At 35.4% G+C, this 24,769-nt stretch overlaps 1 protein-coding gene across 11 annotated transcripts in view; it reads right to left on the bottom strand.

The window, feature by feature from the left end:
* RAPGEF6 (Rap guanine nucleotide exchange factor 6) overlaps positions 1-24,769 on the bottom strand; it is a 202,531-nt gene that overhangs the window by 113,228 nt on the left and 64,534 nt on the right. For all 11 annotated transcript variants that reach the window (XR_010412993.1, XM_064595858.1, XM_064595855.1 and 8 more), the window contains one exon: positions 11,861-12,004. Coding sequence is in view for 9 of the 11 variants with exons in the window: in XM_064595858.1 (XP_064451928.1) it covers positions 11,861-12,004 (144 nt within the window). In the remaining 2 variants the exon portion in view is untranslated. The remainder of the gene's footprint in view (positions 1-11,860; positions 12,005-24,769) is intronic.

The following is a 24,769-nucleotide window of genomic DNA, read 5'->3' on the forward strand; positions in this document are numbered from 1 at the left end:
TTTTTGGTGAAAATTTCAAAAGAATACATGCAAAAAATTTGCATTTAAATTAAAATTAAATCTCAAAAATACAAATAAGCATGACTAGCTTTCTAAACATAAAACATGGAAAATATAGACAGGTTGATTTTCAAGCACCAATGTATTTTTTCAATTTAATTATTTTAAATAAACTACAATGCGTTGGAGTTTCAACACTATGTAAAGCATTCAAGAATAAATTAACTAAAATCTAATTTTGATCATTCATTTTTTTAAAATAGAAAAATGATAGCAGGCACTCTATGTAAATGAAGCCCAACAATTCCTAAAGATAAATTTCTAAGACAAGCCTACATAAACATTAGTAACATGACTCAAGAGTATTTCAGTTTCATTGGCAGATAATAATTACATTCATGTACGGTACCAACAGGATAAATTATAACCAAATCAAAAACAAAATCATAGTGGTCATTTTTCCCCTTTTTTATAATAAATCATGCTGACAGCACACAAAGGACCTCAAGCTGAGCAAGGGAGAGCCATCTCTTAGCTGCTTTAAGAAACTGCTGCCCTGTGTGTGAAATGTAATCCACTAAATGCCATATGCTAGAAACTACTGTAGTAAACACTAACTCAGTAAAGGAACAACTCTCTTTTCCTTTAGTGTGGCCTGTAAGTGAAGATGACATCATCCTTTTCCTTGTTCTACCAATCATCTCATAGTATCTACCATCCAGGGGAATTGTATGGTGAACAGAGCATGCAGAATCCCCCTGTGCAACAATACCATGAAACACACACACGGGCCAAATCCTATATTCAGCCTATGAATCCACCAACATTCTGAGGATATGCTAGACCACGTGATTTCTTCAGGAGGAAAAAAAAAAATGACATAACCTCCTAATTAACGAAGGAAGAAATAAACATCTTTTGAAGAGAAGTGTCAGTAATTTGTCAAATAACTAAAAATATGATTAGGTGAATAAACACTTTTTCACTCCCATCATTTTGAGAATTTTATTGTGATCTCATTCCATTATCTTACCAACTCAAATGAAGTAACTGCAGCAAGGGAGAGTGCCCTGATCTACACATTATCTAGGAACCATCACCACTGGATAGCCATTTAAGAATACATTTCCTCTGCATATGAAATGCCATGATGTTAAGCCACATAAGATGAAATCTTTGGCTTCAGAAGGATCCGCCGCACTACCATAAAATAAAGCAATCAACGTATGTTGGCTTTGCAAAGCTTGAAACCATTACAAAATATATTTATAAAAATGTAAATGCTATATAGTTAATAATTAAAATTTATGTTAACTGTATAAACTACCTCTAAACAAAAATACAAACTAAAACATCTGAAATACTGCATAGAAAACCAAAAATGAGGTTCTGATAGTTACCAAACTATACTTTTTACTTAATAAACAACACGGGGAGGGGAGGGAGGTCATCAAGGATAAAGTTATCAGAGGATATACATTCTAGACATTATATAAAAACAAACAACAATAACGAAAACTAGATTTATAGTAATCTCAGGCATAGTCATACTGTTTATTCCCCACCTGCACAGTGAAATATTGTAATTACAACTTAAGAGAAACCAAACTCAAAAGCAGGTAAAGAACAAAAGAAAAATTATGTACTTTCACAAAATAAAATAAACAGGCCCTTCGTTTCTCTATTTTAGTTGTAAGCATTTGGTCTTTAAAATATAAACTGTTAAGTGTGCTGATTTATATAGTAAAAACACTTTAATCCTTTTGAAGAATGAATGACCCTTTAATGTCAGAGAGGAGCATGTAAGCCCCTGGAAAGGATCAGAGCAAGCTCTCCCACCTCTTCCTCACCCCCTGCTTAACTTGAACATTTGAAATGAATCTTCATTAAGTTATCAGACACGATTAATTCTAATTACTGGTGCCCCTCAGGAATTCCTCCTTTCAAAGTGCATTCTATCTACTGCTCAGCCTCTCTGAAAAAAGGAAAGCCAGAGTATCAGCATTCTCCTCCTATTCTTCTGTAAGAAAGAGTATGCTTCAAACACACTATCATCTATGTCCACTAAATGGTCAGCACCACGCTGCTGAAAACCCTGCTAAAGCTACCAGCAGGACACATAAGCACTATGAAATACGATCCTTCCTTAGGGAGTGATCAAGGAAGAAAAAGCAAAGGAGGGAAGCCTTCATCATCAACTGAGGTGATGTAAGCTTCTATAATTAGAATCAGTGAAACCAAAGGAACAATAAAAAGGCATACCATGCTTCCACTTCCCCCTAAGCTGTGAGCTATAGGAGGCATTTTTCACTCATTCACTCACATACACATACAGGCAAATAAAGAATACATTCTACATGTAATCGGTCAAGTGTGCTACCGAGCAAAGCTAATGTGAAGTTTTAAAATAGTAAAAGTTTTAAAATAAAAATGAGGTCTACCCAATAATTAAAATAGAGCAACACACAAACATACCTGGAAAAACAAATCTCAATTGAAAAATCAAACTATTGAGAATATGGTCTCCATCTGTAGATTCCGGAATATATTTGAGACCAACTTTAAATCACTTCTCTAATTTATTTATTTATTTATTTATTTATTTATTTATTTATTTATTTATTTATTTATTTATTTATTTATTTATTTTAAAGATTTTATTTATGTATTTGAGAGAGAGAGAATGAGAGACAGAGAGCACGAGAGGGAAGAGGGCAGAGGGAGAAGCAGATCCCCTGCTAAGCAGGGAGCCCGATGCGGGACTCGATCCCGGGACTCCAGGATCATGACCTGAGCCGAAGGCAGTCGCTTAACCAACTGAGCCACCACTTCTCTAATTTTAAATACTGCATTTTCTAGTACTATAAAAGCCAAATGCTGAATTCAGCATAGTTTCTGAACAGGAAAGAAATCAAACGAAATGGCAATAACAATCAGCATTTATCTGTTTGCTATGTCTCAGTAGTCATTACTCCCCCAATTGGAATGCTCTTGAAAATCATTACCTTGGACCACTGGTATACATTAATAACAGTTGCTTCAAAAAATCTTCAAAAGAGCTTTCGTTAGCAATTATTGTATAAAGCGTTTCAAGTATGTTAAAAAATTTCTCCAATTCTGGTTCCCTGGGCAGATCCAGAGCAGCTTGCCCTGCCCTCCTTGAGTTCCCAACATTCCTGAAGTTCAAAAAAAGTGAATGATACTTTCTTAAAATGACTAAGATAGCAATACTTATGCAGAGCTATAAAAATAATTTTTATATCCTTAATCCAGTAATTTAACTTTCACAAATCAATTCTAAGAAAAAAATCTGAGTCCATTTATTTATACGAGTTGTCTATAATAGGGGAAAAAAGCAGAAGCTTCATGAGAGTATTTTGTTATATAACGTAATATTACTATTAAAAATATTTTTTTTAAAGATTTTTTATTTATTTGACAGAGAGAGACACAGCGAGAGAGGGAACACAAGCAGGGGGAGTGGGAGAGGGAGAAGCAGGCTCCCCGCGGAGCAGGGAGCCCGATGCGGGACTCGATCCCAGGACCCTGGGATCATGACCTGAGCTGAAGGCAGTCGCTTAACCAACTGAGCCACCCAGGCGCCCACTATTAAAAATATTTTGGGAAAAATTTAATTGCCTGAGAAGTAGAAAGGTAGGATATATAAATATCCAGCATTATCTAAATTAGAAGATCTGAATTAATCAAGGTACTTTTCAAAACCACTAGCAACACTAGCTATCGCTGGGTTGAGGATGACAGCAAGTTTCTTTTTTAACATTCTTCTATGTTTTTACATTTCTACAATGAGCATTTTTTTCACAAATTTTTTTTTTAAGATCTGCTCCCGGCAGGCATTTGTCCTTAGTTTGATTCACTATCACCCCTTTGCTTTTTCTCTATTTGTGGACTCATGACCCTCTAAGTAGGTACAAGAACTTCCTATCAAGATTTCTATATTATTACCCAGAAGGCAAATGGGAAGCAAAATTCTCCTAGGAGACGTTAGACACTCACGAATAAACAGAAAAAGTCCTCTTCTGTAATTAAGATGCAAAGCACCATAAAGAATACACTGTCCAGAGCACTGTGGTACCCTTATAAGAGAGGCCTCACAAAGCTCCCTGGCCATTTCCATCATGGGAACAGACAGTGAGAGCTCAGAGAACCTTCAGCAGAACCCAAACATGCCTGGACCCTCATCTTAAAATTCTTGCCTCCAGAATTTTGAGAAATAAGTATGTGTTATTTATGAGCCACTCAGTCTGTATTATTTTGTTACAGCAGCCTGAATGGACTAAGACATCCTCAAAGAGATTTCAGCAATCAAATGTTTAGACCCAAGTCCTCTAATCTCTAATTTCTGCTGAGCTTGGCAGGGGACAGGATCCTAATTTCTTACCGCAGGAATGGCTTGGTCAGTAAGACACACACAGACTCTACCAAAGCAAAACACACTCTGCTAAAAAAAACTTAAGATATCACACACATGGCCAAGTGGAAGAATACAGCCATTATTCAGTGTACCAACATAAAGGTGATTAAGTGATCTGGTCTTAATAATCAACTGTCCTGACAATTATGTCTTAATCTTGCTAAATATGCTCTGAATCCAAACAAAACAATCCAAACAAAACTGCAGGAGAGCAGGGAAAGTGAGGCACAATCACAGAGGGAGCTGTTTGCTTCATTATAATTTGTGCGCCTAAAATCAACCAGTAGATTCTAGAGTACCGTACCATGACTACTTTCCTACAACAATGGACTGGGTAGAAAAAATATATATAAAGAAAGGTGAGTAAAAGGAAGTCCTCTAAATTTAAGACCATGACCCATGATGCTGCCATGAAATCCTCTTTCTAGGTGTCCTTTTGGTAAGTGTTCGATGGCTCCACTTATATGCAGGTATTATGATGGATAGAGAGAAAAACAAGGCTTAATGGCTTATGTTGTGCCTGAGAATGTAAAAAGCACCATAAGCAATATAGGGGACAAGAAAGAAAAAATTATGATGTAGTCTACTGTGGAACTTGGGATCTAGTTAAGGGAAGGTAACACACACACCAAACACCTATACTGTTCGTTATTCAAAAACACAGCATAAGAAATGAGAAATCAATAAAAAGGACTTATAATTTCATAAAGGAAGTACCAAAACACCAACAAAATTTTTCAGAACTTTGAAGAGTGTCCTTGTTTATATTTGGGTTAATACTGTTTCCACAAAAATGAGCATGAATGTTTTCTGATATTATGGAGACTGATTTCAAGATAAATAAAGGCACACTTGGTGCTCGACCTTGGTGAAATCAAAATACTTCCTCCTTATTGGTCCTGCCTTAATTTTACCATTTAACTTCACATATATACCAACATTAAAAATTCAGATCATTACATATGAAAAATGTTCACCATTATAGGCTATTTAAAACATAGCAATCAACTTCATGTAAAAAAAATACAGACATTTGAGAAATTCTTAAGTTATTATAATTTTGTTTTCTGTTATCTTTGGAGTAGAGCCAAATTATATGAGCACACTGCAGGTAAGTATAACATCCTATGGGACCAATGAGAAGTGCAATCTATGAATAGGAAATGTTACGAAAGACTTCTCCAAAGAGATCAATGAATTAATGAAGTCTTGGGAGCCGAGCAGGACTTATCAAGAGGACATAGTAGGAGGCCATTCTAGATAAAAGGAGCAAATGTTAAAATTCAAATTGATTCATTAAAGACAGAATTACCTTAGGTAAAGGAGCCTACAAGAACCTTTGGCGGGGAGGTGGGGAACCACAGGACCAAAGAAAGGGACCTCCAGCAAAATAATGGGGCCAGAAAGCTAAAACGATAAACTGGTGCCAAATAAGGAAGAAATTTAAAAACAATTCTAATCTTGAAAATTTTTAAGTCAAAAAATTTTGAGATACATTTCTAACATATGTAACTTATTTACAAATTACATGTATCCCTAGCAAAAATATTTTGTGTTATGAAATATACACAAATCCCCAGAAATTTAAAAGGATAAGATAATACTACATATAAATATAAACTCTATTTTCTTCCCATGTCCTAGGGACTGTTTTGTGATCTACATCTTAAGATATTTGGGCTAAACTACTGCCTTGCTAACTACTATCAGAAAGAAGACCTTCAAATCAGTAATAGTAAGCCTACAAACCCGTCATCATTTAATGGGATTCTAGCCACTGGTTGTGTACAGTAAAGCAACTTCAGTGACTTTCATATACATTTAGTTATCACTCTATCTTTTTTTAAAAATTTTTTATTGTTATGTTAATCCCCATACATTACATCATTAGTTTTAGATGTAGTGTTCCATGATTCATTGTTTGTGCATAACACCCAGGGCTCCACTTTATCTTTTAAGGTTGGACAAAGAAAATACCTTGTTTCAAGTGAGCTACTGTGAATAAACACTACAAAAAAATTGGGTGGGGTTGGGAGCAGTGGTAGGCTAAATGCTGGTTGTCCTAACTTCAAGTCAGCTTGATATTTTTTTCCTACTTTTACTTTCCCTTTGTTCTAATTCTTTAGCTTACTTGTTTTTTTATTATATCAATATACTTAAATATCTTGGTAAACACATTTTATATTCAGGTATAGAACAGATAAATAGGAAAATTATTTTATAAGCAACAACAATAAAGACTGAGTATTTATAATAACAACAGGAATAGAAACTGCTTACATACTGAATGGTTTTCAGAGCCTCAAACACTAGGCAGCACTTTCTATAAAAAATCTCTCATTTAATCCTTTCACAAATTTATAGGTTACTTATCAAAAGAGATGTAGGAAGGTTACACAATGTGCCCAAAGTTAAGAGAGGTATCTAAACAAGCTGATGCAAAAAAAATGCACCCTTATTTTCCTTGATAGGCAACAAGCTTGGAGGGTACAATGACAATGGTTCCCATTTTCAAGGCAAGTATATTCTGATGGGAGAAGTGGACATCTGAAGAAACCATCACAATGTAGTCTAATGAACGGTCACAAGTATATACATGGAATACTGTGGGAATGCAGAGATGCGTACCTAACCCCTCCCAAGGGAAAATCACGGAGTCCTCCCATGAAATGATATGGAATTGAGTCTTCAGGATGACTAAGTTAGTGCCAAGAAGACAAAGCCTAAAACAGCATTCTAAGTAAAAGGAACAGCAGATCTAAGAGATGTATATACAAGCAGGTTTCTTACTCCTCAACACACACATACACATATACTGTATACAGTATATACACATATACAGTAACCATCTTGTAATATATGTATATCAAATCACTTTAAACTTACACAGTGTTATATATGTAAATTATATCTCAATACAGCTGAAAATAACTAAAAACATGGATCCTTCAAGGATCAGCAAATTTGTTCAGGAAATATGCAGGAAAAAGGAAAAGACAAAGCTGGCGAGGTGGACAAAGTCCAGACCTTGCTGTCCAATCTGGTAGCTACTAGCCACATGTGGTTACTTACACGTCAATTACTTGAAATTAAAATGCTAAATTAAAATCCTCAGTCATACTAGCCACATCTTAAGTGCTCAGTAGTCACTTGTGGCTAGTTACTACCACCAATTTGGAAACAGATATAAAATCAGAGAGGAAGGAGAAAATAATCTTGAAATCAAATAAAGTGATTAATCGGATATCTTTTAATGAAGAGATTTATGAGACACTTCCCAATTTAGAAAAAATTTTCCACATTTTTTGTTTTTTTAAAGATTTTATTTATTTATTTGACAGAGACACAGTGAGAGAGGGAACACAAGCAGGGAGAGTGGCAGAGGGAGAAGCAGGCTCCCCGCTGAGCAAGGAGCCCGATACAGAACTCGATCCCAGGACCCTGGGATCAGGACCTGAGCCGAAGGCAGACGCTCAACCGACTGAGCCACCCAGGTGTCCCTCCACATTTCTTAAAATAAAAAAATACTGCTTTTATAGTGAAAGTGGGGTGGGGGAGTATGGGAGATGCTATTGCAACAGTCTGTTGTTTTTCTTTTTTAAGATTTTATTTATTGATTTTAGAGACAAAGAGAGCAAGTGCGAGCAGGGGGGAGGGACAGGGGGAAAGAGAATCCTAAGTAGACTCCCCAATGAGCACGGAGCCCAACACGGGGCTTGATCTCAGCACCCAGCAGAAATCAAGAATTGGATGCTTAATCAACTGAGACACCCAGGCGCCCCAATGCTATTACAACAGTTCTAAAAAGAATGACAGTGAACACTAAGGCAATGACATGATGACATGGGGAAACTTAGACTATGAGTGTGCAAACATGTTCCATGTTCTTTAGCAACCACCCCTTAAGACAGGCAGACCCAATACTACCAACCTCATTTTTTGAGGTACAGCAACCAAAGCACTAAGCGTTTAGACGAAACGCCCTAACCATACAGTGAGTAAGGAAGAATTCAAGACAGATGGCTCATGTAAATGCTAGACTATTTTCGGTTGGCATAATTACCCATCTTACTCTCACTGAATATTATTCCAATCACCTTCTTGCTATTTCTCAATATGAAATACACCTTCCTCAAATATATAAAATATTCTGAGAATATTCAAAAACATTTAAATTTGTTGAAAACTCTGAGAGCAATACCCAAAGGAGTTTCAAAAATGTTACTGTTATAGAAGTGCTCCTTTTAACATTAAGAAAAAAAACCCTTTCACTTTCACATTAAAATTATGGTTCTCATCATCTTTATATAAAGCAACGTATGACAAAACCACAAAATAATCCATAAAAATAAACAATCTTTTGGGGCGCCTGGGTGGTTCAGTTGTTAAGCATCTGCCTCCGGCTCAGGTCATGATCCCAGGGTCCTGGGATCGAGCCCCACGTCGGGCTCCCTGCTCAGCGGGAAGCCTGCTTCTCCCTCCCCCACCCCCCCTGCTTGTGTTCCCTCTCTCACTGTCTATCTGTCAAATAAATTAAAAAATCTTAAAAAATATATATATTTTTCAATCGTTCTAAGCATTCAATTAGAGAATAAAACATGAGAAGTCTTCAGTATACATAAAACTGTGATGTACAGGTTGTATACTAATAATACTTATGACAAAGGCAACAGTAACAAAAAATTCTGTACATCTTTAAGAATTTTTGACCTTCAGCATTTCAGCAAGGAAAAGTTGATGATGGTGAGCAAATGAAAAAAGAAACTGTCAAATCTGTACTACTGTCTACAAGAAAAAAAATGATTCCTTTTGATCTTTCTCTCTGAATTGCTGACAGTAGAACAAAAGACCTGAAAGACCCCAGGGTAGCCATAAAGCCAATTTTCTACTGGATGTTTTCACAAATACTAATTAAGATTTTTGCTGCAAAGCATCCTTTATCTAGACCAACTATCACTATGTAGGTATTTAGACAGACACATAGGTTTTACATACAGGTGACATTAATGAATAGTAAATGAAAACCTCTTAAAACCTTTCCCAAGTTGCCTGAAATACATCTGTTTTAGGGGAAAAAAAGCAAACAAACTATTAATTTCAAGAAATAGCAAATTTACGTAACATGACCAAAAATCCTTTTCCAACCCAGTCTCATAGTTAATAACTACCATGAATCAACTTAGTTCTCCCCTCTGCCAAATTCCTGACAGTACTCAATAGGGTAAATACTTAAAACTAGCTACACAAACGTTTATATCCAACAATGCCACACTTCACTTAGAGTCATCAAATGCACAGAATCTCAAGCAGTTTGCCTGCTACTCTTTCTGGTCTACACAGGAAACCAACATATCCCCAAGAGGACAACTTTCAGCACACATGGGAGTTAGAAGTACATGACTCAGGAGCATAAGCCACAGCTACCTAGAGAAAATGTAGAATTTGCCTGGGCTTTAAGACAGGACACCAAAAAAGTCTCAGAACACACTAGAGCTGAGACTGGAGTAAGTGATCAAAACATACATACAAACTATGCACTGTAGCTCATATAAGGAAAACCAAATAACACAATTAAAGGTAATAATTTTACTTCTCAGTATTTTTCTAAAGAAACCAACATATGGACAAACGTAACCACAAAGATAATTAGCACCTTATTTTTTTAAAAAGATTTTACTTATTTGACAGAGAGAAAGAGAGCACAAGCAGGGGGAGCTGCAGGCAGAGGGGGAGGGAGAAGCAGGCTCTCCCCTGACCAGAGAGCCCGATGCAGGGCTCGAACCCAGGGCCCTGGGATCATGACCTGAGCTGAACACAGATGCTTAACCGACTGAGCCAGCCAGGCGCCCCAGCACCTTATTTTAAAAAAATAAAAACAAAAAAAATCTAAATGACCAAATATTGGGAAGTATGTAGATTATGGCAATTATTATAGTGGAGCACCATGACACTCTTAAGAGTAATGTAAAAAAAAAAAAAATTTTTTTAAACATTCAAAGATGTTCATATCACACATGTAAAAAAATTATCATATATTTAAGTTTTAAAAAGCCAAAAAGCTTACATTTGTATCTCTATGTGGAAAAAAACCCTTTACCCAAGAATATATGAAATGTCATCAATGGTTACATAACTGGGCAGTATGACTAGTCAATGTTTAATTTTTCCCAAACAGACACATACTATTTGTACAATAACGCAAACATGTTAGTTGAAATTAATTCATTATGTGGAAATTTATTACATAAAAAGAAATTTTTACATAATAAGAACAGGAAATGAACTTTGTGTGCCTCTAGATGTGGCAAAAAAAAAAACCTGGGGGACTATTTCATGTTACTCTTTGTTGTTAGAAATAGAATGTATGGAACCAAAGACATAAGGCAAATGTGACTAAATCCTTAGAGCTGCTCTGAATTTAACATTTATTCCACTATACACAATTCCCTATATAATCCTTATTCCTAACATGGAAGGAGGAATTTGTTTTGACAACCAAATGAATTAAACATACCCTTGGGAGTTTTGCTGCAATCAATCTCTAAACTGTTTTTATATTTTTGGGGGGATCATGACTTCTTTGAAACTGATAAAATATCCCTGGATTTATTCTTTCTTAGATTACCCTTACTTTTTTTTTTTTTTTTAAGATTTTATTTATTTATTTGAGAGAGACAGAGAGAGACAGAGAGAGCACGAGTAGGTGAGAGGGAGAAGCAGATTCCCCTCCAAGCAGGGAGCCCGACATGGGGCTTGATCCCAGGACCCTGAGACACAGCCAGACGCTTAAATGACTGTGCCACCCACGCATCCCTATCTTTCTTGATTCAAATACTTTTTAGTTTAAAATGAAGTTCTCTACAATTACAAGACTGAAGACTTCTGGAGAAACAGCTTATGTTTCTTCTAGTGTTACAAAAGCTAATTATTTCATCTGTTTCTTCTTCTTCAATATTTGCATGTAAAAACATATAGCTAACACTTGCCCACGTTTCTGCACTAACACACAATTTTTGTATCTCTCCCATACCACAGGAGAAAAATTGACATATTTTTATTTCTTTTGTATGCCTTACAGCATTATCAGGAAAAAAGCTCCCAACCTGAGTTCTCAGAACTCTTTTCCATATTCCATTCAGACAATAAAAAGGCAAGAAAATCCACAAATAAGGTCTAAAAAGATATAGTAAGAATTTTTTACATTATTTAAACAAACACCAAAGCAAAAAACAACACTTCCACTGGTAAGAGCATTTCTACCAAACTCAACTGAGAAGTATTTAAAAAAAAATTATATATATTTATCTGCTCTAAAATTTTATATGTTAAGCCCTAAGTGTTGATATTACCAAAAATACATGTAAATTAAAGATACTATATATAAAAATTAAGGACGATCCATGAACTTTTCCTAAATATACTCACGGAAAGATAGCTGTTAATGTCCACATCATCAGTAATAGTTTGACGCTCTCCTTTATAATTAATTTTCCGAAACCTTCGTCGAGACTGTCTGGCAGGAATTTCTCTTTGTAGAATACTGTCTTCATTATCTTTGGAATTCTCTACCTGAAACACATGTTCACATTCCTGATTAAATATCCAATTTTTCCATATTACTGACAGTCTATGGAGTCTTAACAGGCTCAAAGGAGGATTCATTTACTTCTTGCAAGTAACTGCCTCAAGAAAATAATCTGTGTAGAACAACACTCATGAGTTCAAGATTAAAGGTGACATTATTATAAAGATCTGGAGACCACAGTTTCCTTCCAGGAAATAGTCTGTCTTGCTCACATAAACATATATGCTCTAAAAAAGTCACTTACCAGAAGCAAAGGCTGTTAACTACACCTACACATTCAATAATTAATTACCACTTCTGGGTTAGTCCAATTATAAGCTGCATGATTCTACATGTATTTTATTTAGCCAATATCATGGCTATCATTTCAGTGAAATGCTCAACAGCGAAACAAAAATGCTTTATGCATTATTCTTTGGTGTCCATCTTAAAGTATGACAAAAGGGTAAGGCTGGCATCCCCTTTTTTTTTTTTTTTTAAGATTCTGTTTTTGAATTTCTACATCCAATGTGGGGTTCGAACTCACAACCCTGAAATCAAGGGTTGCATGCTCCACTGACTGAGCCAGCCAGGTGCCCCAAAGCTGGCATCTTTTAATAAAGAAGTGAAAACTAACATTTACTGAGGGCTAAAATGGGCCAGCATGCATAAACACTGTATTATTTAGTTCACACAGTAGGCCTGTAAGCAATATTATGTGTAGCTTATAGATGAGCAAAGCAAAATCCCAAAAGATGACTTTCCAGTTTCACATTGTGATAATTATTAAAGTTGAGTTGGAATGTAGGTCTGTGTCCAACATTTATGGTACTGATACAAGACCACATTGCCTGTCCAATCACAGATGAAGCCATACTTTTAAAAATTATTTTTAAAAAGACATATTGATGTTCTACAGTATAACATATAATTACCATCACATCACATAAACAGTACTTTTCCCCCACAAGTTTTCCTTCAAATGTCCTATCCTTGGCTAATATCAAAAATTTCCAGTTACCCAAGTATGAAATTTCATTAATATCCCTAATTCTCCTGCTTGTTTTCCAAATCTTATTTTCAATCACTTCTCACAACTTGTCGATCCTTTTTTTATAAAGTACTCTCATATTGCCCTTTCTTTCATTTCCATTACCATCATTCCTTACTCAAGTCTTAATCACTTCAGTCCTGAACTATACAAAGAAAGAGGTGATGCTGCTTCAGACATGTTCCTCTCCAACTCCATCCTATGTCGTCAAATAAGTCACCTCAGTAAATCATCACTTTATCACGTTTCCTGTACAAAATGCTACACTGGGCCTCTAACAGTTACTGAATGAATTTTAAACTATTATTTGTGATGTTCAAAGCCACTTATGACCCATCCTCCAAATTTATTACTGTATCTTATAAAAGTAAGCCTGGAAAAACTGCTCCCTTACCCTCCTCCCCACAAAAAAAACTTTTGTCACATAAAAGCTCTGATGAGATGCACAAAATTTCCTGATGATTTCTCAGAAACAGTTGATGTCTGTCTGTTTCAGGTATGAGTGGTACAGGATTTCAAAAGTAGTGGCCAAGTCAATATGACTATTCATGGGTCCCTATAATACAGTAACTTATATTTTACTAGGTAACTTTACTTTGTGTTATCCTACCCATTCTATCTTCACTTGCTGAACCACCGTTCATTTAAGACACATCTCAATTACCATCTCTTCTATAATTACAGACCACAACTGTCCTCAGACCACAACTACTTTATTTTGTGTACACAATCTAGACTTCTCATAAATAGGACATGCTCTCCACTGCCTTCAGGCCTTTGTATATGCTGCTGTGCTACCGCCACAAAGCCCACTCCTCCTCTGCCAACATCGTGGCATCCTTCCCATACTTCATGACCCCTCCCTCCTCCGCCCCAGGAAGCTACTACCCCTTCACATCAACCGTAATTACTACATAAGTCCATATCATTAACAAGCTGACAAGCTCCCTAAGGTAGGAACTGCGTTATATATATATTAATCTTTGTTCACTGAACATTCAGAAAGTTTGCCAAAATGGGCAATACATTAGATTCTTTCTCCCCATATATGATAGGTCCTTTGAAATACATGTAAGGTACTCAAGAAATGTAAGGGTAGGCAGAGTAAGTTACTATTACTCTTCTGAAAGGTAAAATCCAGAAGAGACATGGGAATGATTTCTACCTCAACAAGTATTGAACAGGTAGCAATATATGCTACCTCCTTGAGATTTAATTTGCTTTCTAAAAAATGTTGAGAATACCAAAGTAGTCACTCCATCACTACACCAGAGCATGTACCAGAAAGTAAAATTATACCACTTAAGGCTCACAACACTCCTGTCACATAGCTACTGTTTTGATAGATCATACAGTTTTGTAAAACTTAAGTAATTCATACAAGTGGGTAAGGACTCAAAACCCAAGTGTGACTACTAAAATTCATCTCCTTCATACTGCCCTATCCCAACGGATGAATTATATTATCCATGTTAGGTGAAATTTCAGTATCACATAATCCTTAAATCTTCTAGTATCTACTATTTATTGAGCAAAAGCAGAGATAAACAATAAAGGCTTTCCAAAATGTAAACAGTAAATTAAGTCAAGGAAAGGAGTTTCTAAGAGTCTCAAAATTTTAAGGAAAGTACCAAATGAAAACAAAGACTAAACAATGTATGAAGGATTAAGTACCCTTAACAAACCTGCCAAGTAAACTGAAATGTGAGATTAAAAACAAAACAAAACTGCAAATGCATACCTCATGTTACAAAAGAAATCCAAAGGCCAAGACTGAAGTGAAAGCAAAAATACCAGGAGAAAGGTTACCAACGAAGCTCCTAACTTACCAGAAGACAGATTTCCTAACTCTAGAGACTAGCCCCTCCACCTTGATGGTTGTAGGGAGTGAGAAAGACAATAGAGAATCCATCAAAGACAGGGAGTCCAATAGGAGACTTACTCGTAAGCTCAACTCAACTAGCTGAATTCTTATTGTGAGGGTACAGAGGTATAAGCCTATCCTGCAGAAGGAGACAGGAAGAAAACTTGCTTGGCACTGAGAGAAGAGGGGGTAAAAAGCAACGAACCAAACAGACAAAAAACATTTTTCCCTAAGAATTTAAAATACAAGCTATCCCTCATGCAGGTCATTAGTTTGAATTCATAATACCTTAAGCATGAAGTAAATTTAAAGATGTTCAGGATTGATAAATGTACATATGCAACGGGCAAAAACAAACCTGAAACCTCTTTGCAAGACTTTAACTTTAACCCATACCTCAAAGAATTCCCACACCTATTGTTCAAGATATATGACTTCACAGATAAACATACCTTCTCCCCCCAAAAAACACAAGGAAAAAGACCCCCAACTACAACAAAAACCATGAGACATGGTAGGATAACCATGAACAAATGACAGACATAATGAGCAATAATGGCCCAGAAAAAGGACAACAGACTCATATTTGCAAATATTCCAATGTATTTTAAGTATTAGGAAATATAAAGTTATAATAAAACTTTCCAACAAAAAGAAACGTGAAAATAAGCCAGAGATTATAAATAGCACTAAGTAGGTAAGGGCTGACCAGGCCCAAAAACCCACAACAAACCCAAGTGCCCTTACTCCCCAATACCAGGCTAGTGAGCAATGTGTAATAAGTAAATACAGTCTACATTTGGAAGAGGGACAAGAACGTGTAGAGATATCCTGTATGAAACACAAGAGCACAAAGAAGACCTAAAATGGGAATGAAACAAGAACACCACTCAGAAAGACCTCCCAACAAACCAATCCCAATCCTAAGGACAAAGGAAAACTAGAGAAATTTGAAAGCACTGGTGCAATAAGGTAACCATAATAACAAAACAATGCAAACCTAGCTCAACTCTAGCAGAAGAAGAGGTGTATTCAGGTCCAGGCCTAAAGACTATCCTCATTCTCTACTGCCCTATACACAGTACGTATCATTACATCCAAAATAATGACTCACATAAAAATAGAAAGGATAAAACAAAAAACAAAAAAACCCAGCAAAAACAAAAAAACCAATTCACTGCCAAAAGACAAAGCAAACAACAGAGCAATCCACCAAAACCAGACATGATCCACATGCTGCCACTATCAGAGAATTTAAGACAACCACGACCAATACAGTAAAGGTACCAGAAAGGTGGAAAAGGTGGACCATATAAACCCTTGAAAAATTTCAGCAGACATAAGGAAAATATGAGGGAGTAAAATGAGAATCTTAAAAATAAAAATCATAGTACCAAAGATGAAAAATGCCTTTGATAAACTCCTCAGTAGAATTGATGCAAGTGAATTAAGAATCAATGAACCCGGGGCGCCTGGGTGGCTCAGTTGGTTAAGCGACTGCCTTCGGCTCAGGTCATGATCCTGGAGTCCCGGGATCGAGTCCCGCATCGGGCTCCCTGCTCGGCAGAGAGTCTGCTTCTCCCTCTGATCCTCCCCCCTCTCATGCTCTCTCTCTCTGTCTCATTCTCTCTCTCAAATAAATAAATAAAACCTTTAAAAAAAAAATCAATGAACTTAAACATAGGTCAAAAGAAATTACCCAAACTGAAACAGAGGAAAAAGGAAAAAAAAAAAGGGAGCAAAAAAAAAAAAAAAAAAAAAAGGAATTAAACACCATATGGAGATAGAACTAAAAAGAGAATAAAGTGGGAAGATAAAGCCAAAAAAATTATACAGTATGCAGCCACAAAGTCAAGATGGGACAAAAAATAAGCAAGCATAAAAGATACAGATAGGCTGAAAAGATTTAACATATACTTAAAGTTCAAGAACGAGATGACAGAAGAACAAGGTAATATCCAAAGAGAAAATGAAACTTTTTGATTAAAACAAAAACTCAAAGAGTCCAACAAATCCGAAAATACAACTACAAATTCACATAGTAAAGATAAAAAGAAGACTTTTAATGCAGCCACAAGGAAAATGTAGATCAGCTATAAAGGAAGGGCAATTAGATTAATAACGGACCTCTCAAAAAATACTAAGTGCCAGAAACAATGACTATATTGACTGTGCTAAGAAAAAAGAAAAAAAAAAAAAAAGAAAAGGATTCTCCTTCCCAAATTGCATTCATGGCAAAACAATCCTCAAGAATGATACAAAATATAGTTTCAGTCATAATAAAAAAGAAAAAAAAAATACACCCAGCTGAGCTGTTTATCAACAAATATTAAAGAAAATTTTAAACAGTGTACCTCAGATGTAACACAAATGCTCCCATAAAAAGGTCTCAGATAGAAGAAATTAAAAGTAAACAAATGGTAAATACATGACAAAATCTGAGCACACAATGACTTCATAAAACAGTAAGACAAAATTTGTGAAGTAGAAGTAAATATACACATACATGTTATCTATACATACATAACAGCTTTAACAATATCAACATTACCACCACCATTCTGGTATTACATGATTTTGCTTCCTAATGATTTATGTATATATTATAATAATTATAATTACATACCATCACATATATGTAATATGTGTTTATGTCTAATATATACACAAAAAAATTAAAAACTTTAATGTCACCTTTACTACTACAAATAAGACAACTAGTTCTTTGTGCCCAACACTTATCCCACTAGAAATGCAAATTACTATGTATGTATACAGAAGAACCATTTGATAGTACTCAAGACCCATTCACGATTTTTGAAACTTTTAGCAAACAAGGAAAAGAAGGAAACTTTCATAACCGTATTAAAGGCATCTGCATTAACTTTACAACGAACATTGAAAACTTTCTCCTGGCTTTTGGGAATGTGTAAGGAAAGCCCAGCATTACCAAAATACTGTCTTTTAAACTCACCAGAAATAATAAATCTCAGTGGAATTATACCAACAATTTTACATATACTTGTTTTGTTTTTGATTAAGAGGTTGCATTTTTCCCTCCTTTTTGAATTATTTTAAGTATATAAAAAACATGTACACGGCTCCACTAAATAGGTCTTTCTCATCTTTCTTCTAGTTCTTCTTGGCTTTTTTTATCCTTCCACATACATTTTGCACAAAACCACCATCATACCTGATAGCATTTTTCATTGGGATCTCATCAAATTTACAAGGTAACCAAAGGAAAACTAGTAGTTTTATGATGTTAACTCCCTATTTAAGAACATGGTTATCTCATTTTTTGTTCAAATTTAATTTTTTGCTTTTGGGGAGTATTTAATAATAATGTCTTTGCAAATCTGTTTATAATGAAGTATTTTACGAGGTTATTGTAAATGTATTATGTGATATACATATGTGCATATATATATTTATAAATATATATAAAACAGGTCAATTTCTTGATTTCCATAAAAAAATCTGCTGGGATTCTGATGGGGACTGCACTCAACTTTACAGAAATTTGGAGACAATATTATCTTAAAAATACTGTTTCTCTCAATTTAGATCTAAAAGCAATCTTTTTTAAAAAATATTTCATTTATTCATATGAGAGAGAGAACATGAGCAGGACGAGGAGCAGAGGGAGAGGGAGAAGCAGGTTCCTTGCTGAGCATGGAGCCCGACATGGGGTTTGATCCCAGGACCCTGAGATCATGACCAAAGCCGAAGCCAGATGCTTAACCGACTAAGCCACCCAGGCACCCCTCTCTCAATTTATATCTAAAGATCTCAAAATTTATTTATGGTTTTCTGTGTTGATGTTTCCTACAACTTTTGTTAGATTTATTCTAACATATACGGACTTTTTGATGTTTACAAATAGTATGTTCACTAAATTAATTTTTAAATTACTTGTTGGTTCTAAATATAACTACAACTGATTTCTGTACGTAAGTATCCAGTGACCTTGCTAAAATGACTTATTAATTCTAAAAAGTTTAGGTGTATTTTTTGATTTCCTATATGCAAATCGTTCATCTGTTTAGTACAATTTTATATATTTTTAAAGATTTTATTTATTTATTTAGAGAGAGAGCATGTGAGCAGGGGGAGGGGCAGAAAGAGAGGGAGAAAGAGAATCTCAAGCAGACTCCGCGCATAGTCTGAAGCCGGGCTTGATCCCACCACCCTGAGATCTTGACCTAAGCCAAAATCAAGAGTCAGAAGCTCAACCAACTGAGCCACCCAGGCTACATTATTTTTTTCAATCTATCCTTGTTCCCTTCCTTAAACACACTTCACAGGACCTCTTACCCAATGGTTTTGGTAATGTTGAGCTTTCCTTACACATTTCCAAAGGCCTGGAGAAAGTTTTCAATGTTTAGCGTAGGGCTAATGCAGATAACTTTAATAAGGTTATGAAAGTTTCCTTCTTTTCCTAGTTTGCTAAAAGCTTCAACAATCATGAATGGGTTTTGAGTACTACAAATGCTTTTTCTGTGTCTATACAGATGATCATATGACTATAATTATATTACTATAGTGAATCATAGTGATTTTCAAATATAGGCACACCTCAGAGATACTACAGGTTTGGTTCCAGGCCATTCTAATAAGGTAAATGTTGCAATGAAGTGAATCAAATAAAATTTTCGGTTTCCCAATGCATAACCTATATTTACAAAACACTGTTGCCTATCAAGTGTACAATAGCAGTATGTCTAAAAAAACAAAGTACATACATGCCTGAATTAAAAAATACTTCATTGCTAAATAATGCTAACCATCATCTGAGCTTTTATTGAGTTGTAATCACTGATCAGAAATCACCGTAACAAATATAATAATGAAAATCTAAATTATTGCTAAAATTACCAAGCAGTGACCACAAAAACACACAGGTGAGCAAATGCTGTTAAAAAAAATGGCACCAACAGACGACCTCACCAAGGGTTGCCACAAACTTATAGTACGTAAAAAACAGTATCCATAAAGCACAATAAAGCAAACTGCAATAAAGGAAGGTACTGCCTGAATTAAGTCAACCCTGCAACTCTGGGAATAAATTTAACAGTCATACTTTATCCTCTCGATGTATCACTGGGATTTGATTCCCTAGTATTTTAAGATTTTTAATTAAAAAATCCTGGGGCACCTGGGTGGCTCAGTCGTTAAGCGCCTGCTTTCAGCTCAGGTCCTGATCCCAGAGTCCTGGGATGGAGCCCCAAGTTGGGCTCCCTGCTCAGTGGAGAGACTGTGTCTTCCTCTCCCTAACAACCCCCTCTGCCCTACTCAGGCTCTTGCTGGCTCTCTCTCAAATGAAAAAAAAAAAAACCAAAAAAAAACAAAAAAAAAAACTAACCTGTAATATTGCCTTTCTGTAATGTACTTGCCAGGTTTTGCTATCACAATTAAACTGGGCTCTCAAACATTATGTCACTTATATGTCAATAAAAATAAAATTAAACTGGATGCATAAAAAAGGAATTCAATCTTTCTCTTTCCTGTTAAGACTTCTTGTATTCTTATTTAAATGTTGGGGAAAAAAAATCACCAATGAAACCATGTGGGTGGAAATTTCTAAATGAAAAGGTCTGTTAATTACAGATGCACTTTCTTTCTAGAAAATGGATTATGAAGATTAAACGACCGAGAAACGAAGTTTCTTCTCAAATCTTGTATTTACACTGCTGTTTTTTCAGCGGCAAGTAATTGTATTTAAAAAAAATTTAATCTGATATTTGCTTCTTTACTGGAATATTTATATTTATTGTAATTTCTGATATACTTGAAAGGATATCTATCTTATGTTCTTTCCTCCTCCTAGTATGTTTTCTCTTCTGTGCCTTCATTTTCATTTATTATTCTATTTACCCTCTTATGTGTGCACGCATGCACATGCTTATTTTAGTAAATTGTTTTTTAAGGAATTTGATGATCTAAAATGCAAAACTTATTTAAGTTTTTAATAATATCCTTTACTATTTTTAGAATTTTCATTAGGTCCATCGTAGTCTATCCTTTTCTCATCCTGATATTAAGCTATGCAACATGTTTTGTTCTTGACTATTTTTGACAAAGTAGTATCAAATTTATTACTCTGTTCTATCAACTTTTACCTTTCTTCATCCTCTTTATGCTTTAGAGGCCACTTTTTATCTTTATTGTTTCTTGGCTTCTATTTCTGTAGGTATAGTTTGCTGCTCTCTAACTTCCTGATGTGGATACTAATCTTCACTGAATGTCAGTCTTTCTCCTAAAACGTAAAGGCTTAAATTGTTCACCTAAGGCTCAAGACAAATTTCATACATTTTGATATATCCTCTTCATTCAGCTCAAAAGATTTTCTCACTTTCATAGTGATTCTTTGACAAGTGATTTAAAGTATACTGCTGAGGGGCGCCTGGGTGGCTCAGTCGTTAAGCGTCTGCCTTTGGCTCAGGTCATGATCCCAGGGTCCTGGGATCGAGCCCCGCATCGGGCTCCCTGCTCTGCGGGAAGCCTGCTTCTCCCTCTCCCACTCCCCCTGCTTGTGTTCCCTCTCTCGCTGTGTCTCTCTCTGTCAAATAAATAAATCTTTAAAAAAAAAATAAAGTATACTGCTGAATTTCAAGTTATAATTTGTTTTAGTTGTTTTTGTAATTGGTTTCTAAGTTAACTCCATAATGGCCAAAACACAAACCAAAAATTAAATTCTTCCTTGAGATTTATTTTACGTTCCAGAGTATAACATTTATTTTTATTTTATTATTTTTAAATTTATTTATTTTAGAGCGCTCACATGCTCAAGCAGGGGGAGGAGCAGAGGTAAAGGATCTCAAGCAGAATCCCCGCTGAGCACAGAGCCCAGGGCGTGGTGCTTGATTCCAGGACCCTGACATCTCATGATCTGAGCCAAAACCAGGAGTCCGGAGCTCAACCAAATGAGCCACCCAGGTGTGCAGAGTACATTCCACGTGTGCTTGAAAAGCACATGTATTCTGTTGTTGATGGTGGAATTCTCTAACTACTGGGCAGAGGTTCAAATCTTCAAAATCCTTACTGATTCCTTATGCTTACGTTTTTTAGAGGGATGTTTAAATCTCTCTCGCTGTCACTGTGGATTTGTCAAGTTCCCATTTTACTAACGACTATTTCTTTTAGTTATATACTAAGGCACATAAAAATCCAGGACCATTTAAACTTGATACATGTTTATCATGATGAAATACTATTTTTACATTAAATAATGCTTCTTGTCTTAAATTACACTTTGAAGATTGGAGACACACCAGCTCTCTTTTGGTTATTGCTCAGAAGACACAACTTCTTCTGTTCTTTCAGTTCTTCTTCACTTGATCCTAGCCAAACGACCGAGAAATGGGGTTTCTTCTCAAATCTTGTATTTACACTGCTGTTTTTTCAGCGGCAAGTAATTGTGTTTAAAAAAAATTTAATCTGATATTTGCTTCTTTACTGGAATATTTATATTTATTGTAATTTCTGATATACTTGAAAGGATATCTATCTTATGTTCTCTCCTCCTAGTATGTTTTCTCTTCTGTGCCTTCATTTTCATTTATTATTCTATTTCCCCTTTTATTAATTACAAGCTGTATTCTTAGATGATATATATGCTTACTAAAATCCACTATTAGTATATTTACCACTTTCTAGAATATGCAAAGATCTTAGGAATTTTTCACTCCATCCCTCCTTTTCTTATCTGTCATGTGTTTATATTCTGCATGTATTTTAAAGTACAAAAGACCCTTTTATTACTGGTCTCTACAGTCAATATACATATATCTAAATGCTTTACATTGTCTTTATTTCTTTCCACATATCTATGCTTCCATCTGTGATCCCCTTTTGTCTGAAAAACTCCCACTTGGTAAACCGAGTGCGTGGCTATTGCTGAAAATTTTCTTCACATTTGTGTGGAAATTGTTTACTTAATAAATGAAGCTTCAATTTTTGCTGCCAGTGGGTGTTTTAGAAGTTGTGATGGTTTAAAAGTAATGCGTGTTTTTCCCTCTGACTGGTTTTATAGCTTCGTTTTTCATTTTCAGTAGTTTTACTATAATGTGCTTATGCATAAGTTTCTTTGTATTCATCCTGCTTTGAGATTATAGAGTTCTCAAATTTGTGAGTTGATTTCTTTTGATAGTTTTGGAAAATTCTCAACCATTATCTCTTCTAATACTTCTTTCTTCTCCTTCTAGGATTCTAATTACACTTACCTAAGATCTTTTCTATTACCTGTGTCCTACACTCCATTACGTATTAAAATTTTCCTCATCTGTTTGTATTCTTCTGACTTATCATTCAGTTCCCTAACTTGCTCTTCAGTCAAGTTTTACCTTCTATAAAACTCACCTACTACTGAGCTTTCATTTTTTTTTTTTAAGATTTTATTTATTTGGGAGGGAGAGAGAGAATAGGCACAAGCAGGGGGAGCAGCAGAGGGAGAGGGAGAAGCAGGCTCCCTGCTGAGCAGGGAGCTCAACACAGGCCTTGATCCCAGATCCCTGGATCATGACCTGAGCCACCCAGGTTCCCCTGAGCTTTTTCATTTGTAGATGTTTCTAGCTGTAGAATTTGGAAATCATTATTTCATTTTATAGTTTTCAATCTTCTAAAATTCTCCACTAAATCCTTGAAATACTAATCAGCTGTTTTAAAATATGCATAAGTTAACTCTGGTATCTGCATCTCCTGTGAATTTATTCCTTTTGCCTGTTTCTCCTCTGGTTTCTGAACACTTTTTGATGTATTCCATCGATTCTGCTATATAGTGTATTTTCACTGCTTTTATTTTTCAAAATTCTGTTATTTCAGTATGTATTTATCTTTTGACAAAAAGTTGTTTGGTAGGCTTAAAATTTTTCATGTCAAAGAGCCAATTAATTTTGTTATTATAATTTAGAATTTCATTGCATGTAATCAGAAAGTGTTACTTTATCTAATTTATGAAAATTACTGAATTTTTTGGTAAATAAGTTGATGTGGCACAGGCACCTGATACAGTTTATCATGTCGTAGAATTCGACTTATCTCCCTAAGATTCACCTTACTGTTTATGTTGTCCAGGTCTTCTATACCATTGTTTCTTCTACTTCATCTGTTCTACACTAAGAACAGAGGATTAAATTCTCTAGTAGTGTATTTCTAGGTCTCATTGAATCCTCTGGAGTGTCTGTTTCATACAGAAGGTTTCTGTGTAATATGCTGCAAAGATACTCACGTGTTCTATCTCCACCATAAATTGTAGGTTTTAGCACTAAAAAAAAAAATCCTTCTAGGTCATAGTTCATGAGCTTTTGGCTTGAACTCTACTTTTGGTATTAAGATTACCATATCTGTCCCCTTTCATTTTCATTGGTCTAGTATGCCATTATCTACTGCTTTATTTTTAGCCTTCCTGAAACATTTGAATCACAGGACTGTCTCTCTAAATAGCAAAAAGGGGCACCTGGGTGGTTCTGTTGGTTAAGGGTCCAACTCTTGATTTTGTCATTATCATGTCATTATCTCAGGATCGAGAGGTCCAGCCCCACTTCAGGCTCTGTGCTCAGCGTGGAGTCTGCTGGAGATTCTCTCTCCCTCTGACCCCACCCCCGCTCGTGTGCATACTCTAATATAAATGAATAAAATCTTTAAAAAAATATTTTAAAAAAATAAGCAGTATATAGCTGGGTCTTCTTTTGTGAACCAAACTGAAAATCTTTTCCTTATAATGGGTAGATGAAGCCATTCACATTTATCGGTATGACCAATATTGCAGGTTACAGTTTTATAACTTTTTATAATTAAATGTACTTTACTGCACTTCTCTATGAAATGTATATTCTTTGCTTCAATAAAAAATTG

The sequence above is a fragment of the Mirounga angustirostris genome, unplaced genomic scaffold, assembly GCF_029215605.1.
Source record: "Mirounga angustirostris isolate CCGP_5_RB_7025 unplaced genomic scaffold, mMirAng1.0.hap1 SCAF_7, whole genome shotgun sequence".
In the NCBI taxonomy this organism is placed as follows: domain Eukaryota; kingdom Metazoa; phylum Chordata; class Mammalia; order Carnivora; family Phocidae; genus Mirounga; species Mirounga angustirostris.